The sequence below is a fragment of the Acinonyx jubatus genome, chromosome C1 (genome assembly GCF_027475565.1).
Source record: "Acinonyx jubatus isolate Ajub_Pintada_27869175 chromosome C1, VMU_Ajub_asm_v1.0, whole genome shotgun sequence".
Classification (NCBI taxonomy): Eukaryota; Metazoa; Chordata; class Mammalia; order Carnivora; family Felidae; genus Acinonyx; species Acinonyx jubatus.
In genome coordinates this window covers 82,955,269-82,975,737 of record NC_069381.1, presented here as the reverse complement: position 1 = coordinate 82,975,737, position 20,469 = coordinate 82,955,269, and the positions used below count along the sequence as shown (strand labels likewise).

The window sequence follows — 20,469 nt, the reverse complement described above, 5'->3', positions numbered from 1 at the left end:
GAACTATACCCAGAGACGTCCTCTGATATTTGCAACAGTTGATTTTTAAAAAATTATTTATAAACTATCGTTTAAAAAATTTTTTTAATGTTTATTTATTTTTGAGAGAGAGAGAGAGAGAGAGAGAGCACAACAGGGGATAGGCAGAGACAAAGGGAGCCACAGCATCCGAAGCAGGCTCCAGGCTCTGAGCTATCAGGACAGAACCTGACGTGGGGCTGGAACTTACAAACCACGAGATCATGACCTGAGCCGGTCAGATGCTTAACCGACTGAGTCACCCAGGCGCCCATAAACTATCTTTAATGTAGTTTTCCCTCAGCTCAGATTCTCACCTCCTCACTTATCCAAGATTCCTGGTAGAATCTATCAAACTGAGAAGGCAGCTTCCTGGCCTCTGTGGTAGCTAATCTCCAAAGATGTCCCTCCCACAACCATTAGAGAACTATAATAGTCTCCCATGAACATCCCAAGCAGGTTTTCACTGATGATTTTATTTCCTTAATCAATGGTGGAATCTCTCATCAAACAGTAAGAATACAAAGTTTTAAAATCTTAGGATATGGCACAAAAACAGATACATAGACCAATGGAATAGAATAGAAACCCCAGAACTAGACCCACAAACGTATGGCCAACTCATCTTTGACAAAGCAGGAAAGAACATCCAATGGAAAAAAGACAGTCTCTTTAACAAATGGTGCTGGGAGAACTGGACAGCAACATGCAGAAGATTGAAACTAGACCACTTTCTCACACCATTCACAAAAATAAACTCAAAATGGATAAAGGACCTGAATGTGAGACAGGAAACCATCAAAACCCTAGAGGAGAAAGCAGGAAAAGACCTCTCTGACCTCAGCCGTAGCAATCTCTTACACGACACATCCCCAAAGGCAAGGGAATTAAAAGCAAAAATGAACTACTGGGACCTTATGAAGATAAAAAGCTTCTGCACAGCAAAGGAAACAACCAACAAAACTAAAAGGCAACCAATGGAATGGGAAAAGATATTTGCAAATGACATATCGGACAAAGGGCTAGTATCCAAAATCTATAAAGAGCTCACCAAACTCCACACCCGAAAAACCAATAACCCAGTGAAGAAATGGGCAGAAAACATGAATAGACACTTCTCTAAAGAAGACATCCGGATGGCCAACAGGCACATGAAAAGATGTTCAACGTCGCTCCTTATCAGGGAAATACAAATCAGAACCACACTCAGATATCACCTCACACCAGTCAGAGTGGCCAAAAGGAACAAATCAGGAGACTATAGATGCTGGCGAGGATGTGGAGAAACGGGAACCCTCTTGCACTGTTGGTGGGAATGCAAACTGGTACAGCCACTCTGGAAAACAGTGTGGAGGTTCCTCAAAAAATTAAAAATAGACCTACCCTATGACCCAGCAGTAGCACTGCTAGGAATTTATCCAAGGGATACAGGAGTACTGATGCATAGGGGCACTTGTACCCCAATGTTTATAGCAGCACTCTCAACAATAGCCAAATTATGGAAAGAGCCTAAATGTCCATCAGCTGATGAATGGATAAAGAAATTGTGGTTTATATACACAATGGAGTACTACGTGGCAATGAGAAAGAATGAAATATGGCTCTTTGTAGCAACATGGATGGAACTGGAGAGTGTGATGCTAAGTGAAATAAGCCATACAGAAAAAGACAGATACCATATGTTTTCACTCTTATGTGGATCCTGAGAAACTTAACAGAAACCCATGGGGGAGGGGAAGGAAAAAAAAAAAGGTTAGAGTGGGAGAGAGCTAAAGCATAAGAGACTCTTAAAAACTGAGAACTGAGGGTTGATGGGGGGTGGGAGGGAGAGGGGGGTGGGTGATGGGTATTGAAGAGGGCATCTTTTGGGATGAGCACTGGGTGTTGTATGGAAGCCAATTTGACAATAAACTTCATATATTGAAAAAAAAATAAAATCTTAGGATAACACAAAGTTATTCATCTCTGTTTTCCTTGCTCTGATCATTATTACTGTGTAGCTATACATTCTATTTGAAATAGGACTGATTGCTCACCAAAAACTGATTTCCATATCATAGATAGTAAAAAAACAAGATTAATCATTAATTAATCAGTAGTGTTGGTCTATCTATTAAAAATACAAAGGGAAAGCTCCTGGGTATTCAATGGATTGCCACTGATGACAGTAAGAGAAAAACTTGGTGTTTTCTTTCTGATGAAGATGATCATCCCTAAATGAACTGACTGTATGGTCCATAGAAAAGTGGTGTGATGTAGCCTGAATTTGCTAATCCAGACTTTAGACTCACCCAGTGAGTGTCTTCCAGTAAATAAGTAGATAATGTGGGCACAAGGATGTAATGGGTTGCAAATTTTAACTGGTATGAAAATGTTTAGGCTGATTATAAATCTAAGCATATTAGCTTCTCAAGCTGGTGTGTTGCTTTCCAGGAAGTCTAGTCTACGTATAATGTGAATCTATTCAATCCTGGGGTCTATCATGTAGTTCTGAAACATTCTTCAAAGAGTTTCAAAGATACATACACTTCTGAGGGGCTGTTTTAGCACCATCAAGAAATCTGTCTTCTTGGGTCTAGAGATCAGATCAGGGACCAGCTTGAGTAAATGGTATGGGGCATAAACACAAAAAGAAACGTCCCCTGACTTGGATTCAAAAATCCCTTTCTGAGATAACTGAATTATTCCCAGCTATTCTTATGATTAGGGAGTTGAGACACATTAACTTTAAAGAGAGTATCTGATTACTCAGTTTCATCCTAAGAGATTGTCAATATAAAATATATAACTTAAATGGTTCAATAAAGACCATTTATTATGCCTCTGACTCAACATTTCAAAGGAAAGCTCAAAACCTACCTGTCATTCCTTGGGATCAAAATTACATTAAATAACTCTATCTGGGTAGATCCTCTGGCACTCCCATCCTTCTCTCTACAAGGAAGGCTGTTCACAAAGACTTTATTGTGTGATTGTACATGGTATATATCAGAAAATACAGAGGTTAACTATTTTGGAAACAGGTGTCATTTTTACAGTATTCCCACAAGCTTTCTCTGAAGCTAATTTTAGCATTTACCTAGCAATGAAAAGTAGTGTGCATTTCTCCTGGGTGAGCAGAAGAAGTCTCCTAATCTTTCCAAAATAAGTCAGTTTAGGATTAAGGGTTACAACTAAGGCTTTGTGAGCACTGTTTTTGAGGCTGGTAAAGGAAGAGCTTTTGCATTGTTCGTTGGAAAAGAGAAAATACCTACAATTCTCCTTTTTGTGGCAATGGATAGCTGTTGATTTAGTATCTCTTCAAATATACTGGATTTTAGTTACCTTTTATTTTTATTTGTCTAAATCTTTCAACTTCTACTTTCATTCTCCTGGATGGAGAAAACAGGAATGAAATAGAATTGAAGTAGTCCTGTATTTTCAGCTTCCATAACATGGTTTCCACTTTATTCACTTTAATAATTTTATTAGAGCTTATTAATTCCTAGCTTTCTTGAATCCAAAGAGGCTCCTCACACCCAATTCCATGTGACTTTGATACTACTTGGAAGTCATTCACTTTTTTTCCCACCCCAAAAAACTTACTTCTTCCATTTTGAAATGTGCCTTCTGACACTGTTCCTTCTGTCTTCACCTTTGACCGAATCCATCTCTTTGTATCTTTGCCTTTCATAGTCCATGGTCCACAGGTACAATTATATCTGATTTTTAACTGCTTCGCTTTTTAAAATTGTTCACTCCTCTTACGTCAAATTCTCTTTTTGAGTCTGTGACTTTAAAATGACAACTAAATTTTCTGTAACTTCTTAAGCCACTTTACTAAATTCTACGGAATATGACTGAGAGTGGCCAGAGTTTTCTTCCTTTGCTCTTATGTCCCAGATTTTGAAAAGGGTACTTTCTCCAGGTTTCTCTCATGTCACATAACAGTTCCTCTGTGTTGGATGGAATGAAGTGAAGGAAAGTCATTCTCCCTCACTGTTTCTTTTAATTCATGTAGATGAGCACAGAGTCCGTAACTTCTCTGACTCCCAGGTTTTAAAAGAAGAATGAAATTTTGGATAGAAATCTAAATGCCACTCAGAATCCTGCTTAGTTGGCAGTTTGATAATCACTATCAATACACATTAATGTCTTAAAGTCACAATGCTTAGGAACTATCTTTCCCTGGACCAGAGTGTTTTAAATTTACAAAATTTACATGTTCCAAACTATGTATGCATCATTGAATTTAAAACAACTCCTTTGTTTGAATTTATTTTGCCATTCTCCAACATAAGCAATACATTTCTAAATAAATACAACTATACTTCAAGAATTTCTAGGACGTTCAACGTTCATCCGTTACTTACTCTTTATAGGACTACTATGATATATATATATACCATAGATATATATTAAAATATATATTAAATATATTAAATGTATATATTTAATAAAATATATTAAATATATATTAAATATATATAAATATATTATATTTATATACATTAAAAATATATATAATATATATTAAAATATATACATATTTTAATTTCCCTAATTTTTAAGTGGTCCATAAGTAACTGGACTTGGATTTTACGGAAGCATTTGGTGTATTATTCATCTGGCTAGATGGTGTACTCTTGCAGTAATTTTGTTTCTTTCTTCCTTTATTTTCCAGAAAATGTCCTTTACTATAATCACTTTTTGCTTCCTAGATGTCCATGTTGATATATATATATACATATATATATATGTGTATATATATATACACACATATATATGTATATATATACATATATATGTGTGTATATATATATACATATATATATGTATATATATGTATATATACATATGTATATACGTATATATATACGTATATATTTGTATTATTCAGTAGTGATAGAACCCTTTGATTAAATCTGTTCATTACAAGTCAAGGAAATAAAACTAATTTAAACGTTCTTTCCTTAAAAAAAGTTAATACATGGTAAAGCTGTAGTAATCAAGTAAAAAATATATACTTATTATTCTTCCCCAGTAAACTGTAAGGTCCCAAATAGCAAGAGTAAAAGTTTGAATCTGGATGCTCCATAGTGCTTAGCACAGGATTTTGATGTTAACAGAATTTTAAATGAATGATTTCACATGAGACAGCTGACATTTTTAAATAAGGTTGATATCATTTGAAATGAACTGACCTCTGATCCGGTAATTTCTTAAAATTCTTATCCAGGAAGTTTTTAAAGTCTAATGTTCATAATTACTTTTAATAGTATTATTTGTGAGAGCAAAAAAATAGGATAAAGCCTCAACTGTTCATTGTTACCTTTGCTAATAGAAGTAAACTAACACAATGTATTATATTAAGATTATTATTACATAGGAACGTAAACAAATGAGAAATATGGAGCTCAAAATAACATATATCCACTGTAATCATCATGACACAAAATAGATAAGTAATCATGTTTTTATGCTGACACATTCAGAAAGGGTCATGTAGAAATTTTAAAATATTTTGATCTGAACATAGCAAATTATTTTTCTATAATTGTATTTAAGTATACCATTCTCTCCAGGAGAAAAGGTTACAGGCATTCTTTATTTTATGTTAATGTACCTAGCTTTTGTTGTTTTTGTTTGCTTTTAGTGTGCATGTATATTAATTTTATAACGACAGAAATAAGGCTATGCAACAAGGACTTCCACACATTAATAATTAAGTGAATACAATACTTAACTGAATGTAATACTTAAAGTCATATAGTTTATTCCTTTGCACACTTTACTTTACAATATTAAACTGCTTTTTGTGGCAAAAGTTAACATATGATCTTTTCATTGTATTAAAATTAAACTTTCAAAGAGTGTATTCTTTTAGTTTGTAATACCTACCAAGCATCACTTCCTTTCAAATCCCCACCATCATCATAATCATCATTACCATCAGCATAAACAACTATATAAACAGACACTCTTTTGTACCTAATAGAGAGTAATGAGAAAATGTCCATGCGCTTAATGCTGCATGTCATGTTTTATGGTTTTAGCATCCCCTCACATTTTATCAGGAAATAATTTGCTTTGGTTATTTGGGTACCAATATGCTTTGAAATTATTCACCCATGTTCAGTTGGATTTTTTGCTGTAGTGTCTTATTAATTCTTGTCTTTTAAAATAACTCATGGGGCGCCTGGGTGGCTCAGTCGGTTAAGCGTCCGACTTCGGCTCAGGTCATGATCTCGCGGTCCGTGAGTTCGAGCCCTGCATCGGGCTCTGTGCTGACAGCTCAGAGCCTGGGGCCTGTTTCAGATTCTGTGTCTCCCTTTCTCTGACCCTCCCCCATTCATGCTCTGTCTCTCTCTGTCTCAAAAATAAATAAACATTAAAAGAAAATTAAAAAAAACTAACTCATATTTATTCTTAATTATTGGCCTTATAGGACAAAATGGAAATAACTTTATTTTACTTACTTGAGTTTACGTGGAAGTGCCTGTTATATATTTAGTGCTGTCTCCAAATAAATTCACACATCTAAGTACTACATTTCAATGTGACAATAGCTATCTTCTGATACAGACCCATGCTTCATATTTATAATCTGATTTTCCTGTCACTTTGATATTTAAATTTTAAGTTATAAATAAGCTGTGACCATTTCACTTCATAAAACAAGTCCAAAGGCAAATGTTTATACCCCAATTCATCTATCATACTAGGAACAAACCCTTATAGAATTTATATTTGCAAACGTTGATGAAAAAAGAGGTATTTCTGGAAGAATGTGATTAAATTAAAAAGGAAATGGAAAGATTCTGGAACATTTCACTTCTCTGTATATCTAAGAGATTCTGAAGTTAACAGATAACAGCAGACTGTTACTGTTTCAGGCCACACAGTCTGTATGCTAATTAGAAAGCCTTGATTATTTAAGGGCTCCAACTTCCTAATTATGCTTGGACTGATATAGCAAATCAGTTAAAAGTTATTCACTCAGGAAAAACAACAACAACAACAACAACAAATAATTGAAACCGCAGGGGTTTTTTGAATTTAAAGAAAACCAATGATTCCTTCAAAGATATACATCTAAGATGCAGTACACTTGACACATTTTTAGTAACACTTATAAATATAATTCACTTGGAGGAAGAGTTAAAAACATACTGATATTAAAACTGCTGTGAAGAACAAAACTGGCAAAATTACACAGTAATGCTAATTTAACTGTTTCTAAGAAAGCAATATTTTATATAATTTGAAATCAGTCTATGAGACTGACAAAAATGTGAATTTATGTGACAGGTAGAGTCAAACCCAAACATTTCAGTTGGGAGTTCAGTGGAATTGCCATGAAGATTTTCCCTTAAAAAATGAAGTTCAAACTTAGAAAAAAAGTTTGCAGAGCCTATCATTTAAAGGAAAATATAATCAGTGCATGTGAAAATATAAACAGTGTCATGTGATACTTACACCCTAATATACTTATGTTTTATAACTATAATTACTTATAGTATATTGCATATTTTAGTATTTGAGGCATTGTCCATAAATTATTTTGGTTGACTGTCATAACAATTCTGTAACATCAGAATGGACAGGTTGTAATGTAAAGGAGAGAGAAAGTCTTTTTGTGGATTGAAATAGTTAAGTGGTAAGAAAGCCATAGTGATAAATAAATTAATTAATTAATTAATTAAGCCATAGTGATAAATATCACCATAGTGATGTCATTCAACAAAATATTTTATTTATTTTCATTTTCTACTTTCATTTTTTTAAGTTTATTTATTTATTTTGAGAGAGCGGGAGAGACCGTGCACACGAGGGGGAGAGGAGCAGAGAGAGGGAGAGAGAGAATCCCAAGAGGCTCTGCACAGCTAGTACAGAGCCCAACGTGGGGTTCGATCTCACAAACTGTAAGATCATGACCTGAACTGCAATCAAGAGTCGATGCTTAACCAACTGAGCCACCCAGGTGCCCCTCAACAAAAGAGTTCAAATCATTTCAAAATCTGAGACTTATGGGAAATTCCTTTGAGATACTTGAATTTACTTAAGGTTGTTAATGCAGAATAAAAAAAATTAAGGACAGAAAATGATCTTTTGAATCACTTGAGTCTCTAGGCCACCACCATGAAATCCCTATGTCAGTTCACATCTCTGTCTGGTACCACAATGTTCCCTATTAGGTCTCCTCATGTCCAGTTTTGTTTCACTCTGAGCCATATAAGCCAGAGTGACCTTTCTAAAAGGCAAATCTGATAAATATTGTCACGTCCCTGATGAAAACTCAACGGCTTTTCCTATTTCCCTTAGAACGAAAAATAAAGACTTATATTACGATGCCCTCTTCAGCCCAGTGTGGTTCAGGATGAACAGCAAAATAAGGCATCTAGGCATATTGAATATTTTAAGCTGAAGGAGTCTGAGACTATGGCAGAGGCAGGAAGGTCACTTTGATCTTCCATAACCCTCAGCCCCTGGTGCAGGTGGTAAAACCCTCATATGAGAGTTGTTCTCCTCATATCTGGAGGAAAGGAAGGTACTTATCAAAGGAAAGGAACACAGAGAAGACACCTAACACACAGGTCTTGTCATGTTTCTGCAGTTTATTATATATACCTCATACTCCTTAATCTACCATATTTCTACATGACTGCCCACCTGTCATCAAACCTAGCAAAAAATATTCACATCTGCTTCTTAGTCCCTATGTCCTTAGGAAGGCTTCTGTGTCACAAACAACTTACATTACATCAATCTGTATGCTTTTTTTCCTGTCAATTTATCTCTATCATTTTAATTTCAGACCCAGCTAGGGACTGTCAGAGGGTTCAGGAAAACTTTTTCCTCCCCTACAAACCTCATTTTTCAACTCAACACTACCCCTGCTTCTCCAACCTCCAAAAAAGAGCCTCAGTTATTTGAACATATTCTCTCACTTCTAGGGATTTTCTGCATGTATTTTCTCTAACTGGAACTCTTTCTCACATCTTTATCTACCTACTTCTTATTCATCATTCAGGTTTCATCTTAACCACATCCTCTGCAGAACCTTCCTCATTCCTTCTAGATTAGGTTAGATGCCCTTGTAATGTCTTTCTACGCTAGAACATATAATACTTTATTATAATATTTTGTATTAATTGACTGTTTCCCTTGGTGACCGTGCCTACGTAAAAAGGCACTGTATTTGTGTTGCATGCTATGGTCTCTCCAGCGCCCAGCACAGTGTCTGATGGAAGTACAGGCTTAAGAAATGCTTATTAAATGAAAATAGTTAACCTTTTCAAAAATATACAATATTTTACAGTCTGGCATGCACTATAGACTATAAAGCATAAGGGTATCAATTTCATATAGTCATTAATTTAGTCAGAGATAAGGTTAGAGATGTATGTTGAAAATGCACCTGCTAGAAACAGTATGTTTAGAATATGCTCGCTTAAAAAAAAAAGGATAGTATAAAATTCATTTAAAATGATAACCACCTTGGGGAACTGTTAGTTGTAAAAGAAAAAAAAAAGATGAAAAACAATCATCTGAAATCAAAAGGATGACTAGGTTCTATCTTGAAGTAAAGGAAAAAAAGAAAAAAAAGCTGAACTAAACTAAACTGAAATAAAAAGAGAGAATAGCACGCTCTTTTGTTGAGGTTTTGAACAGCTATAGAAGGCAAAGTGGAAATAGAAGGGAAAGAAGGCACAGGACCTGATTTGATTTTCTGCTCATTGAAACCTCTGGTCCTTTTCTCATGTTGCAAATACTTTATAACATAAGAAAAGGAGAGGATGAGGGGAATAAGATGGGAGAATCAGTAGCAAGCATTGCCCAAGTGCTTTTAAAAAATTCAAATCCTTCTAAAACAAGAAACTGTGGGGAAAACAAACAAAACAAAATGGTGGCATAATTCTTTCCCACAATCAAGGCTCAAATTAGGCACCTGGGGCATACTGTATAAGAAGGAAGACTCTTCATCCTTCCTCCACATAAACATATTTGTTTCAGTGGGTGGGTTCGGCATTACTCGATTAACTAGCAACTCCACTGGCACTGAGCCACCAAGGAGGCTTTTGAATGTGACACTTGGTTCCTTAACAGACTCTTTCAACAAAGGACAGATAGAAAGTAAAAGAGAGGACAACTTTCATAAAATGAAGCAATATCACATAGCACTAATTACCTGTTCATAATACTGGATATTCTCCTCAGCCATATCTGTAAATGCTGACTTGATATCATTTTGCATATTATGTCTCCATCTTTCCCAGTCTGCTTTCAGGGCATTATTAGCGCATTCAACTTTATCTTCAAGTTTTCCAATCTCTTCTGTAAGCTGAATTAGATCACAAAGAGAGATAAATTGATCTATGTATTCTTGTTACTAAATGAATTCATCAAGTCTAAGCTGAACATTATATCAAAACATCTTAAGAATAATTCTTTGGAAAGTCACCAGCACTTACCATGTGTAATAACCAGTTATAGGAAAAAGAAGACTGGGCTCAGCCAGAGATGCTAACTAGAGTTCGAAGATCAACCATCAATTAACATTTGACCTTGGCCTAAGTCTGTCAAACCTTGGGCTTAGGTTTCACTATTTATAAAACAGAGGAAATTGAACTACAAGATATCTTAAAATTCTTTTGTACTAACTCTCACTACCACCATTGTTTATGGTGATAATATTTATGTTAAAAGGCATGGTTTCATTAACCAGCTTCCTATTCCTGGGCTTCACTTTTCAATTGTTTTTTACTAGAAAGATCAATTAACTCACCTGTTACAACATCCATTCAGATTATGCACTCTAACCTGGAGGCCCAGGGGATCAACTTGACAAGTTTCACCAAGCTAGTACTAGAAGCAGGTTTATGTCTGAAGACACCTAACACCTAGTCCGTGCATCATTACACAGGCTTAGCATGATATTTACAACCCCTCACCTGCCAACCTTAAAGCATGTAGTCCAGCAGTTTATTGGCTTATATTTTGTGTATTTACATATTAATACATATATTTATACATATATATTTATTCATATATTCAGCATATATTTAAGTGCCTTCTCTGCACCAGGCATTCTTCTAGGAGAATTCAGTATTGAAGACAATAGATAAAATCTCTGCTTTTACTCAAATGGAGAGAGACAAACCAAAAGTAAGATAAATGAAATAGGGACTATCAACTGAAAATTAATGCTAAAAAGAAAAATGAAGCAGAAAGGTAGATAGGGAACATATGATGATCCAATTTCACATGAGACGACAGAGGAAAGCCTAAATAAGAAAGTGTCTTTTGAATAAATATCTTCAGTCCACAAGAGAGTAAACCATGGGGGTTCTCAGTAGAAAAGTTGTTCCTGGCAGAAGAAACAAGGGTAACAGACTGGAGGCGGAAGCATGCCCCGATGGTCCAAGAAGAACATGGAGACTAGCACGGCTGTAGCATATAGTGGAGTGAACAAAAAAGGGAAGGTTCTAGGAGATGAAGTCACATAAGGAATGGGTGACCAGATCTTACTGAGGCATGTAGTCTGTGGTGAGGTTCTTGGATTTTTACTGAGATCCAAAGCCAGGAAATTACATGCAGAAATGATACCATCTCTCTCATATCTTAAAAGGGGCATCATCATTAACATTGTGGTGTGACTGAAAGTATTTGAAAGAGACCATTATTCAAGAAGATCCACATTTCAGAGATGTTGAAATGCAAGAATGTCTTAAAATAAAAATAGGTTATTTTGCTTCTAATGCTTATGTGAATTATTACTCTAACATCATCATTATCATCATCATCATCACCATCATCATCATCATTATTATTGCTATGGAATTTCACCTTTCTGCCCTTATTTCATCGCAGCCGTATTTGTTTTTATTTCCTAAGAACAGACACTTGGTATTACATAATCTCTGATTATGAGAGATCTATTTCATTAGTAAGGTTGACTTTCATGGTTTTTTTTTGGGGGGGGGAGGGAGGCAGATATTATTTTACTTTCTTGTTTTGTTTGTAAACTATCTCAGGGAAGCCATTTATTATTTTATGAGTATGTGTACTCTTTGGAGTGATTATTTTGTTACATCTTAGAAAATTTGTCTAATGAGTTGTTAATGGGATGTCTGACGGTAGATGCCAGGGGATAAACTAAGAGTTAAACTGCTAAAATGCCAAACCCAAACAGGTTCTGGGTCTGCTGGAAAAATCATAGGGGCTGGTTAGAAAAATTCACTCCTCTGGGTTGTTGGATGGAATCATGCAATTTTCAAAGTCAGATGGAAATTATTAGCATAATGTCTCTTTTATGTAGGATCAGGAGGTACCTACACCAACTGTGAGTGCACTATTATTCTCCTCTGCTTAGCATTTTCAGTCTAAAATTGTTATGCACTGGAGTGGGATTACTGGCAGACTGCTCTACTAAAATTGGCTTTTGGAAACAGAGTATCTGAATCATATATTGTATCTTTCTCCCCTTCATAACAGTTTAACATGATGTCCCTGCCATAAGGGGTTTACAACATAGTTTTCCCTTTGTCAATCTGTAACTCCCCCTCATAAAAGCCCATGAAGTGGTGGCCTGCCTGGTTGGTGCTTCTGCTGTGACAGAGCTACTAGAGACGTCCTGTCCTGTTCTCTCACCTCACTCTCACCTACAGGAACGTTTGTAGGCTTATCAGCACAGAACTAGGATTAAGAAGACTTATGAAAGGTTAAACCAACTTCAGTTTAAGTTCCACTTCCATCTTTAAAAGTTATGTGACCTTGGTAGGACTAGCTATTGAAGCCCTAGTTTCTTCAACTATAAAATAGATATGAAAAAATACCTATCACATAGGGGTTTTAGATGCATGAAATAATGAACACTAGTTGACTTAAACAGTGCCTCACAATTTGCCTACTAAATGTTATGTATTACCATCACCACCATTACCACCGCCGCGATGACCACCACCATCAGCACCATCATCATTAACTGGTGAAACTCAAGTTGATTCCCTCTCCTATTCCAGTATTTTGATTTCTGGAAGTACTGTATTCCTCTGCCAGGGTCTAGGTCTTAGGTTAACTTCTAGTGCTAGTTCTCAATCTCTTCTCACCAGTTAGGAAAATGATACATATGCTTTAAATATATATGACCAATTCTTATCTTTTTTTGTAGCCAAATATGAGTAATTTTTCTTTCTTTGATGATTTCATCATTATTTTAGTTGGAAAAGGAGAAAAAAGACATTAGGTATTTCCCCACACTGAATCATCTTCCCATAATTTCAATTCTAGGAAACTCTAATTGATAATAAGCACAAAATATCTACTTCAAATGGAGAAGGAGCTGGACTATATCTTTCCTAATAATTTACAAAAGCCTAATATACCCTTTTTCTTAGTTGACTTCAATTTAGCAGGGACTTAAATACCATTCTTGGTATAAGGAACTATGGATTCAGAGGGTGCCATCCAGGCTTTGAACATATACAGTCAATGAAAGTTAACTGAGGTGGGAGGGTAAGGTGTTAGAACCTGTCAGGCCAAAGAAGCCCCTCTAGCCACACAGCAGGTTTCAATAACTCGAAAAGTAGGAAATTCAATTCATTTTCCCTACTATAAAATACCACAGAAAAGATGGAATTAAAAAGGATTAAAGCTTAAATAATTGTTTTCACAAATCCTGGAAGCGATTTGGTCCTCTTTTAGTGGAAAAATTTAAGAAGCAAGCAATCCTTTTTGCCAGGAAAATGTTGTAATACCAGAATAAGTAATACAAGATTGTAAGATAGTGGGGAAAAAAAGGGAAGATTTATATTTAACAGCAAGGCTAATGGGTAATTTCTAGCTTCAGTTATATTCAGCCAGAAATTAGCCACGCAATTAAATGAAAACCATTAATACTAAGAGCTCAGGCAAACAAAACAAAATCTTTCTCCAAAAGTAACTTCCTACTATAGTACCAGTAATGGCAACAATAATAATAACCATTTATTGCATTTCTGCCATGGGCCATTGCATTAAGCTATATACTTTACATATATTATTTCATTTAATCTGCATAATAATGTTGCAAATTTGGTATTATTATCTTCCTTTTACAAGTTAGAAAAGTGGGAAAAAATGAAAGAGATCTCATAGCTTTTTGTGGCATAATAAAGATTCAAACGAAAGTCCGCCTAAGTCAAAGCCCATGTTTTTTCCACACTGACTAAATAGCACCAAGCTAGTATGCCTGTGGCTTTCAAGGCTGAAATGATTCACCTTTAACTAAAGGAGTCTATAATCTATTAGAATACACAGATGCAGGTGGTACTTGGGTGGCTCAACAGGTTGAGTGTCCAACTCTTGATTTCAGCTCAGGTCATGATCTCACAGTTTGTGAGTTCGAGCCCCACATTGGGCTCCTCCCACTGATGGTGCAGGGCCTGCCTGGGATTTGCTTTCCCTCTCCCTCCCTCTCTGTCCCTCTCCTGCTTGTGTTCTCCTTCTCTCTCCCTCTCTCTCTCCCCCTCACTTTCTCTAAATAAATAAATAAACTTAAAAAAAAAGAATACACATATGCAAAAATGAAATAAAAACTATACAAAGCAGAATGTAATATATACCACATGGAGGAAAAAATTACAGTAGTATAGAAAGATACAGAATGTAGGATTAATTTTGATTGGGATAGGTGATGTTTTGACTGCCATTTCAGTAGGCAGGGACTGGGGAAGAAATGCCTGGATGAATGTAAGGCATAAACAAAACCACAGAGATGGCATGCTACAGACTGTGACGACAGAATGGATAAGACGTAGGTTTGGAGTCTGGAGGTGGGCAAATGGAAACAAGAAATGCTGCTGGGTAGGCTGATTGAAGATTCACTGCTTACAGGGTTTGAATGACATTGAGCATGAAATGGATTCTGCAGGAAATAGTAAATCACTAAAAGTTTTTGACCAGAACAGAGCTGTATTTCCTAAGTCAGATATAGAGGGATGGTTAAAAGAGAAAGGAAGGAGGAGAGGAAAAAGGAAACCAGTTAACCTGCACTAGCATAATGAAGAAACAATGAAAAATGATAAGGAGGATCTAGTTCATCCCCACTCATTTGCTCATCCAGCAGCATTCACTCAGCATCCATCTAGTTTGTGTTAGGAACTAAGATAATGGATAGTGTAGGATGACCATGAACTCACCTCCTCCCATGGACATGCTGACTCTTTATCTATATACAGAGAAATTCCTCCTGAGTAACTCAGGGCTGACTGAACAGCCAGACAAAAATACCACCAAAAAAGAAAATTACAAGCCAATATCCCTGATGAATATAGATGTAAAAATCCTTAACAAAATATTAGTAAAACAAATTCAAAAACACATTAAAAGGATCATATTCCAGGATCATGTTGGATTTACTCCAGATGCAAGAATGGTTCCATCAATCAATGTGATACACTACATTAAAAAGACAAAGGATAAAAATCATGTGATGATCTCAATAAATGCAGAAAAAGCATTTGACAAAATTCAACATCTATTTATGACAAAAACTCTCAACAAAGTAGATATGGAAGGAATGGACCTCAACATAATAATGGCCATATATGACAAACCCACAGCTAACATCACACTCAATGATGAAAAGCTGAAAGATTTTCCTTTAATATCAGAACAGGACAAAGTGGCCCACAATATGATTTTTACTCAAAATAGTACTGGAAGTTCTACCCACAGAAATTAGCCAAGAAAAAGTAATAAAAAGTATTCAAATTGGACAGAAGTAAAACTGTCACTATTTGCAGATGACATGATACTAAATATAGAAAACTCTAAAGGCGCTACCAAAAAACCATTAGAACTAATAAATAAATTCTTTAAGTCTCAGAATATAGAGTTAATATACAGCAATCAATTGTGTTTCTATATGCTGATAACTAACTATCAGAAAGGAATTAAGAAAAGAACACCATTTATAATTTCATCAGAAAAAAGAAAGTATCCAGGAATAAATTTAAGGAGGTGAAAGACCTGTACACTAAAAACTCTACAACATTGATAAAAGAAATGAAAGGCAACACAAATACATGTAAAGTTATTCTATGCTCACGGATTGGAAGAGCTAATATTAAAATGTCCATACTACCCAAGGCAATCTACAGAGTCAATGAAATCTCCATCAAAATACCAATGGCATTTTTCAAAGAACTAAAACAAATAATCCTAAAATTTGTATGGAACCACAAAATTCTCCAAATAGAACAATCTGGAGGGAAAACAAACAACCAAAAAGAAAATATAAAAACAAAAACAAAGCTGGAGGCACCATGCTCCCTGATTTCAAACTATACTACAAAGCTGTAGCAATCAAAACAGTTTGATACTGGCCCAAAAAGAGACATAGAACAGTGGAATAGAATAGACAACCCAGAAATAAACCTACATATTATATGACCTATTAATATATAACAAAGGAGGCAAGAATATACAATGAGGAAAAGACAGGCTTTTCAAAACATGGTATTAAGAAAACTGGACAGTCACATGCAAATGAATGGCACTGGACCAGTATCTTACAACATATACAAAAATAAATTGAAAACAGATTAAAGACCTGAATGTAAACCTGAAACTAGAAAATTCCTAGAAGAAAATCATAGGAAATAAACTTTTTAATATTGATCTTAGCACTATTTTTTTGGCCTCAGGTAAGAGTCAACAAAAGCTAAAATAAAACAAATGGGACCTCATCAAATTAAAAAAAAATGTTTGCACAGTGAAGGAAATCATCAACAGAACAAAAATGAAACCTACTGAATGGGAGAATGTATTTGCAAATCATACATCTCATAAGGGTGTAATATCCAAAATATACAATGAACTTATACAATTTAATATAAAAAAAACCTGATTGAAAAATGGGCAGAAGACTTGAATATATATGTTCCTAAAGAACACATATAGATGGCAATAGGCATATGAAAAGATACTCAACATCACTAGTCACCATGGAAATGAAAATCAAAACAACTATGAGATATGACCTCAAACCTGTCAGAAAAGTTATTATCAAAAAGATAAAGGGGGGCCAAGATGGAGGAACAGCATGGAAGTTTTTTTTGCATCTCTAGTCCCTGCAATACAGCCAGATCAACACTAAATCATTCTGCACACCTAGATAACTGATTTGAGGATTAACACAACAATCTGCACAACCTGAACCAGAGAACTCAGCAGGCACGAGGCACGAAGAGGTGAACTGGGGGAGAAAGCCGCAGAGAGAGGGGAACTCTGTGGCTTCCAGATAGAGGATGGAGACGGGGAGAGTACAGAAAGCATCTCCCCGCCTAAAAGCAGCTGCGGAGAAAATAAAGAGTACACAAGAGACTGAACAAGAAAGGGAGAAAGGAGAAAGGAGAGGGTTTAAATTCCATTAAGACTCTGTAAATGGGGAGTGCAGAGTCTGCAACTCCGCAGCTCGATACCTGGCAGTGCTCTGGTGGGAAGGGCAAATCCCCACAGAGAGCGAGGTCCTCGGAGTCCTCAGGCCACACGGAGAGAGGAAGTTCCCCTGCTGGGAGGGCATTTGGTAGAGGCTGGTACCAGTGAACCCCAGAGAACAACCACATCCTTTGGTGCTGGAACACGAACATTAAAGGGAAAGCCCGGTGCCAGATATGTGTTGTAATTATCCACGAACTCTGAAATGCTACTCCTACAAGATCACGGGAACTTTTTCTGGGGTGGGCTGGCACCCAGCCACAGTCTCTGGGCATTGGCAGCAGCACAGTCCCACAAACGATCCTGGGGGTGAGCTGGCACCTGGCCATTGCTCACTGAGACCCTCCCCCAGAAGGTCTGAGTAAGTCAAAGCCACAGTCCCTCAGAAGTGAGGGGTTGGGAAACACAGCCACATCTGAGATAAAACTCAGGAGGGAGTTACCGCCTGGCAACATAACGGCTTGGTCACAGACAGTGTAAAAGCGGGGAGTGGACGGAAGCCAGAGACACAGGTGACTGCTGGTCAGTGAGAGCACAGCGTTCTGATACTAGAGACTGGGTAACTGAGTGATGCCATTTTCATCCCTCCCACGCATATGCATACACACCTACAGGCGCCATAACAATCTACCCCAGTAATGGAGAATGGAGCCATTACACTAAGCCCTGTCAAACTGGGCCAAACTCACTCTTCAGGAACACAAGTCTCTCTGCCTGCTTAGTTTACTGACTATAATGTGCTTCATAGTTCAACGTCTAGGGGAAACTGATGTAATTTCAATCGTACTTCAGTCTGTTTGCTGGTCCATCTATTCAATTTTTTTCTTTTCTTATTCTTAGACAAAGAAAAAAATTATTTTTATTTTCCATTTCTATTAAAAATACTTTTTCTAGTATATTTTTCATTTTTGTAAATTTTTCAAATTCTATTTTTTTACTTCCATCATTTCATTTTATTCTATTTCATTGTATTCACTTTTTCAAATTTTCAAACTTTTCCTTTTTTTTTCTTATCTTTCCTTTTTTCCTCTAATCTATCAAGCTCCTTTCAACAACCAGACCATAACATATCTAAGATCTGCCATCCTTTTTTGGATTTTTTTGTGTTGTTTTTAATTTTTTAATTTTAGATTTTTTTCTACCTTATTTATTCCTTTTCTTCCTTCAAAATGATGAAATAGAGGAATGCAGCCCAAAAGAAAGAACAGGAAAAAACGACATCCAGGGACTTAATCAACACAGATACAAGCAAGATGTGTGAACCAGAATTTAAAATGATGATAATAAGAATACTAGCTGGGGTTGAAAACAGATTAGAATCCCTTTCCGCGAAGATAAAAGCTAGTCAGGATAATATAAAAAAAAATGTTATAACTGAGCTGCAATCTCAAATGGATGCCACAGCGGCAAGGATGGATGAGGCAGAGCAACGAATCAGCAACATAGAGGACAAACTTATGGAGAACAATGAAGCAGAAAAAAAGAGGTAGACTAAAGCAAAGGAGCACGATTTAAGAATTAGAGAAATCAGTGACTCATTAAAAAGGAACAACATCAGAATCATAGGGGTTCCAGACGATGAAGAGAGAGAAAAAGGGGTAGAAGAGTTATGTGAGCAAATCATAGTGGAAAACCATGCAGTTGGTGGGAATGTAAATAATTGTAGCCACTATGGAAAAGAGCATGGAAATTCCTCAAAATATTAAGAATAGAACTACTGTGCAATCCAGCAACTCCACCTCTGAGTATTTATCTGAAGAAAATGACAGCACCAATTCAAAGACATATATTCACCCCTACATTCATTGCAACATATTTACAATAGCCAAGTGTCCACAGATAAATGAATGGATAAAAAAAACACGATCTATATCTATCTATATCTATATCGATATTGATATCGATATCTATATGTATCTATATCTATATATTTATATAGGTATATATACACACACATATATATGTGTATACACACACACACACACACACACACACACAATGGAATATTAGCCACAAAAAAGAATGAAATCATAACATTTGTGACAACAGAGATGGACAACATAATATCAAGAAGGTATTATGCTAAGTGAAAGAAGTTAGTTAGGGAATGACAAATGCTGTATGATTTCACTTATATGTGGAATCTAAAAAACAAAACAAAACAGAAACAGATTCATAAATACAGGAAACAAACTGTTGGTTACCATGGGGGGAGGGGTTGAGGGATTGAGGGTTGGGTGAAATAGGTGAAGATGATTAGGAGACACAAACTTGTAGGTATAAAATAAATAAATCATTGGGATGTAATATACAGCATAGGGAATACTGTCAATAATATTGTAACAACTTTGTGTGATGACAAATGGCAACTAGATTTACCATGGGGAATACTTTGTAGTGTATAAAAATATTGAATCACTATGATGTACACCTGAAATTAATAGGATATATGTCAACTGCACCTCATTAAAAAATAAATAAAATAAAAAAAGAAAGAAAAAGAACTAAGTTGAAGAGTGAATAAACAGACTTTGTCCTCAAGGACTCATACCCAAGAGGAGAGATTAAAAAATCAATCATATGAAGTAAACGTGAAAGGCATTTCATGAAAAGCAAATAGTAGTATGCAGTCCTAGAAGCATGTCTATTTGGGAGTTTCTAAAAAATTACAGGTGGTTCGTTAAAGTTGGTACCTGGAGTGTGAGTAGGGGAATTGCAAAAGATGAGGAAAGAGAGGCAGGCAGTTGCCAGGTCCTAAAAGGATATCCTTTAAAAAAGACAAGTGAAATAACTGAGAGGGGCTAAGGAAAGGAAAGGACCTGGGGACAGCAGTAACAAATCAGATTCCTGATGCAGGGGTCCTTTAGGAGAAAAGGTAAATGCTGGGAGACAGAATCAGCACGGTTTGTCAACTGACAATATGTGGGCACTGGGAGAAAAGTCTGTTTTGCTGGTAAGATTAACTGGAGGAATAGGTCGAGCTCTGAA

The 20,469-nt window shown here is 36.0% G+C and overlaps 1 protein-coding gene across 12 annotated transcripts in view; it reads right to left on the bottom strand.

The window, feature by feature from the left end:
- Positions 1-20,469, bottom strand: part of SNX7 (sorting nexin 7) — a 239,168-nt gene that overhangs the window by 147,721 nt on the left and 70,978 nt on the right. For all 12 annotated transcript variants that reach the window (XR_008295069.1, XR_008295073.1, XR_008295070.1 and 9 more), the window contains exon 8: positions 10,190-10,342. Coding sequence is in view for 4 of the 12 variants with exons in the window: in XM_027058520.2 (XP_026914321.2) it covers positions 10,190-10,342 (153 nt within the window). In the remaining 8 variants the exon portion in view is untranslated. The remainder of the gene's footprint in view (positions 1-10,189; positions 10,343-20,469) is intronic.